This window comes from Vipera ursinii (assembly GCF_947247035.1).
Source record: "Vipera ursinii genome assembly, chromosome: Z".
NCBI lineage: Eukaryota > Metazoa > Chordata > Lepidosauria > Squamata > Viperidae > Vipera > Vipera ursinii.
The window spans coordinates 70,620,219-70,624,552 of record NC_139517.1 but is presented as its reverse complement, the minus strand read 5'-3'; the positions used below and the strand labels follow the sequence as shown (position 1 = coordinate 70,624,552).

Here is a 4,334-nt window from a genome sequence, read left to right as displayed (position 1 = left end):
TGGCCACTTCCAGGCGATGGTGCATTTCTTCATTCCTCACGAAGGATGACACTTCCCCAGCTGCGTTTCTTGCCTGTTTTTCTCCCTCCCTCATCTCAAATATTTTCCCACCACTGGAAGGAAGGAAGGAAGGAGAGGGAGGGTCTGAGGGAAGTTCTGCCTTAGTCCTTTCCTGCTGCCCTTCCACCATTCCCTTGCCCCCTCCTCCTGGCCTATCCTGGGGTGTCTCCCATCCTATTGCTAAGGAAACTTTGGATACAAAGCCAGGTCTCCTCACATGGAGAGGGAGTGGGCCTCCCTATTGACTTTGCCCTCATACCCATCATGAGCAACCTGGCTAAGGAGAGCAAGTACAGCAGCAGCAGCCTTGAGGAGGTAAGTGCAGATGGGCACCCCCTTGGGAAAGGGGCTGGGCTTAGTGCCACAGGTGCTTGAGGGCTGGGCTGGGCATTTGACCTCCATGCCACCATCCAGCCCCCTCCTCACATGGCCTGAGAGGAACAGTGAGGCTCCTCCAGTGGACCATGCCTTGGCACTTGCCCCAGTCCCATCTCCTTCTGCCAAAGACCCTCAGATCTGTCCCACTTCTGCCCAGGCCCCCATAGGTACCCTTGATGCAAATGATGTAGAGCTGGCCATGCCCACCCAGTAGGCCATACACACTCTAGCCACGCCCACCCAGTAGGCCATGTCCTCCCTGGCCACACCCACCCGGCCTTCTGAGGGCAACCGCAATGCTGATGCAGCCCTCAATGAAATTGAGTTTGACACCCCTGATGTAGGGTTTCCTGCCTGAGCAGGGGGTTGGACTGGAAGACTTCCAAGGTCCCTTCCAAACTGTTATTCTATTCTATTCTATTCTATTCTATTCTATTCTATTCTATTCTATTCTATTCTATTCTATTCTATTCTATTCTATTCTATTCTATTATAAAAGCCAACCAGCACTTACAAAATAAGTGATGTTATTTTGTAAGAGTAGTGTAAAAGTGCTTGTTTATTTGTGTGCATACACACACACACACACACACAAGCATACATACTGATAAATCATGCAGTCTAAATTATGTATATGTAAATAATAATAATTAATTAATGGTGACCAATTATTCAAATACAGGTGATTGCTTTTCAGCTGTACTGTCCTGAAATAAAGTGATTCATTTAGATTCCATCAAAAGTTATATGCTATTGAACAGATATAAAGGTAAAGGTAAAGGTTCCCCCACACATGCGTGCTAGTCGTTTCCGACTCTAGGGGCCGGTGCTCATCTCCGTTTCAAAGCCGAAGAGCCAGCGCTTGTCCAAGGACATCTCCGTGGTCATGTGGCCGGCATGACTAGACGCCAAAGGCGCACGGAACGCCATTACCTTCCCACCGGAGTGGTCCCTATTTTTCTACTTGCATTTTTACGTGCTTTCGAACTGCTAGGTTGGCAGAAGCTGGGACGAGTAACGCGCTCATTCTGCTACGTGGCACTCGGGATTCGACCCGCCAAACTGCCGACCTTCTGATCGACAAGCTCAGCGCCCTAACCCACTGAGCCACCATGTCCCTATTGAACAGATATATGGCCCAGCAAAAAAAATTATAGCATAGAATTATGGAGATTCTCCCGTGTAGCACTATTGTAAGAAAGTTCTTACAAATGGTGTGCATCCTTCACATAACTGAAAATCTTGTTACTTCCAATTTGTAGCAGCAACATTGTATTCATTTTTGTCAAAATGTAACTGTTTATTAGTAAACAAAAGAATCAGTATTGAATGTAGCATACTGAAAGCATATTGTCTGAAGGAAGGCCAAGAGAGAGAGAACAATTTTTGAGCTATAATTTGTTCATCTTTTTGGATATAAAGACATACACAAGATATCACTCATTAATCACTAAGAGGAAGATAAAATACCTTTGAAATATATTTTAGGTACTTGTTAATATAAATTGAGTCCAGATTAAATTAGTCACACTGTCGACTTGAAATCAATAGAAAAACTCATCAACATCATCACTAATTTAGCTGCATTGGTTACAAGAGACTTAAATAATTGCCAAGCAGTTGAAATTAAATTCATAGACTTGGTCTATAAATTATACACCATGTGGATTTTTTAAAAAATGGGATGACATATTAAGTCATTGCATAAAAGTTCATTTGCTGCATTTCCCTATATTTATTATTTTGAAATTTGCTTTTACCCTTTATTCATTCCTGGTTTAAAGAATGATTGACATAGTTCACATTTCTTTTCCATTTTGTTCATGTAACAATACTATTTTAAAGTTTAAAACATGCAACATCTTGACAAATTCTGTGTCTCTTACAATGTTTAAACAATTTTAAAAACATTTTATAAAAGCAACTACCTGGTATTTTATTGTCTAGATTGAAATGATATATGGGCACCGGGCAGCCTGTGGGAAATCTTTTTTTTTTCCTTTCACTGAGTGGCAGACAAACCTCAGACTCTGAAGACTATCTCTCAAGGAGAATGGATGAAAATGGTTTCATTTGAACTTCAGTGTTTGTCTGGACTATTTAAAACTTTTTCTATATATAATTGCCATCCAGTTCTTTCATTCATGAGCCAGATACTGTAAGGGAGGCTGTTCACAATATTTGTTCTTTTGTAATCCTTTCTTCACAAAAAAGAGGAGGAACAATAAGATTGGTTTCTTCTGTCTACAAACAATCTGAGCGTTGATGATCTTCTGGATTTTTGCAAGATTGATGTTCTTAAGTTAAATGCTTCATTTTGTTCAGTGAAACTGGGTTGAGGAATAAAAAGGATAAGTAGTTATTCCAGGAAATAGATTGATTTCTAAGAAACATAAGTGTTGAAGCAAAGTTGACAATTCCAGGAAATAAGCTGAAGCCTGAGTTGATATTTCTGAAGTAATACGGGATACAGATAATGGGCATGAGATAACATCTCTTGCAATCAAGAATCCCAGCTTGTCTTAATTACGCTTAGGGCAGTCCTAGCGGGAATGTTGTAAGGCAAAGGCACATTTTTTGTAGGCAGCATAAAGCAAGAGAATGGCACGCAGCATTTGTCGACACATGGCCATAGCCATGTGCACTTGTGGTTCACGGAGGCCATGGGGTCTGCGTTGCTGGGGACTTATCACTTGACAGAAGGCTGAACGCTCTGAAACTCTCAGTGAGCCAGTCCAGTGGGGAGGCTGTGCAGTCACTAGATGCCCAAAGACTGAGTCAAGCCCTATAAGTCTCACTGCCTGTGGTTTGTGCACAGCCCCATTGCATGCCCTAGGTTCTCCTGCCAATCGGGAGGCTACTGGTTGCTTCATCCCACTCTTAGCACTAGACTCCAGCACCAGACTTAGCCCTTGGAAGCAAAGTTGCACTTCCAAATCAGTGGCAGTAGCTGGGCTTTGCCCTCCCCGGAAGGGGTGTTTAGTGCTGCTTGGTCTGGGCACAGCACCCCGCAGCCATTGCAGAGATTCATCCAATGGGGACCAGGGTGCCCACAGCTGGTATCCGCTGGCCATGGTTAGCACTGCCTAGCTGCTGCTGACCTGTTTTGCCCAGGATCCTGTGGCATGTTTCCTTTGCCTTGTGCCCTTGGCAACCTATTATGAGTAAGTGAATACCTTAGAACATACATACTGAATCAGTGTTCCACTAGCTCCTCCTCCCTGTTCTAAAGAGTAGTGTGCTTTATTGAGTGTCTATAACCATTTCTTATGATCCTGATGTTATTTCTTAGAAATAAAGTCTTCATCCTGTAAAAATAGAGAGATCTTGCAGGTGGAATGGGGAAAATGGAACTTTCATTGCTTCTGCCATCCTCTGGCAATCTTCTCTTTGCTAATCTGCCTGAAGGAATTATGGAAGTATCCATAAGATAAAGTGCTAGAACTGCAAATGAAAAGTTAAACTGGTGAAAATGTTTCTGCTTCTGCATTTTGAATCTGTGGGAACATAGTAAAAACTTTTTCAGGGTTAGGAGAAAAAGTCTAACATTTTTATAAGATTACCTTAATCTCCAAATAACAGCATATTCCTACTTCTGTGTGCATTTTAAGAAAAATAGAAATCTGCAAATTGAAGGCATTTTCACCATATCTGCTTAAGTCAGATAGTCTGACTTTGTGCATTCAGGCTCATTGCTTATATTCTTAAATTTTAATTATTTATTTGTCTTGTGTAAACTGATTTCTTTGGAAAACACTGTGGCCAGCAATTTCACTTGAGCTAGTTCATCTTAATCTTTACACCAATTCAGATTCAGTAAGGACATCCAGGAAGACCCTTACACCAGTGGAAATCTTCCTATGCCTTATCCTAGTGGAATAGAAAAAATAAACTAG

At 42.0% G+C, this 4,334-nt stretch overlaps 1 protein-coding gene across 1 annotated transcript; it reads right to left on the bottom strand.

Annotated features, from left to right (window-relative positions):
• Positions 1 to 2,981: 2,981 nt before the first annotated feature.
• On the bottom strand, positions 2,982 to 3,539 carry LOC310649539 (FANCD2 opposite strand protein-like; the record flags this gene model as incomplete). Its single annotated transcript, XM_083378036.1, has 1 exon — positions 2,982 to 3,539. Exon 1 carries the CDS (start codon positions 3,510 to 3,512, stop codon positions 2,982 to 2,984), a length of 531 nt encoding a protein of 176 aa, XP_083234162.1. The 5' UTR covers positions 3,513 to 3,539.
• Positions 3,540 to 4,334: the final 795 nt, after the last annotated feature.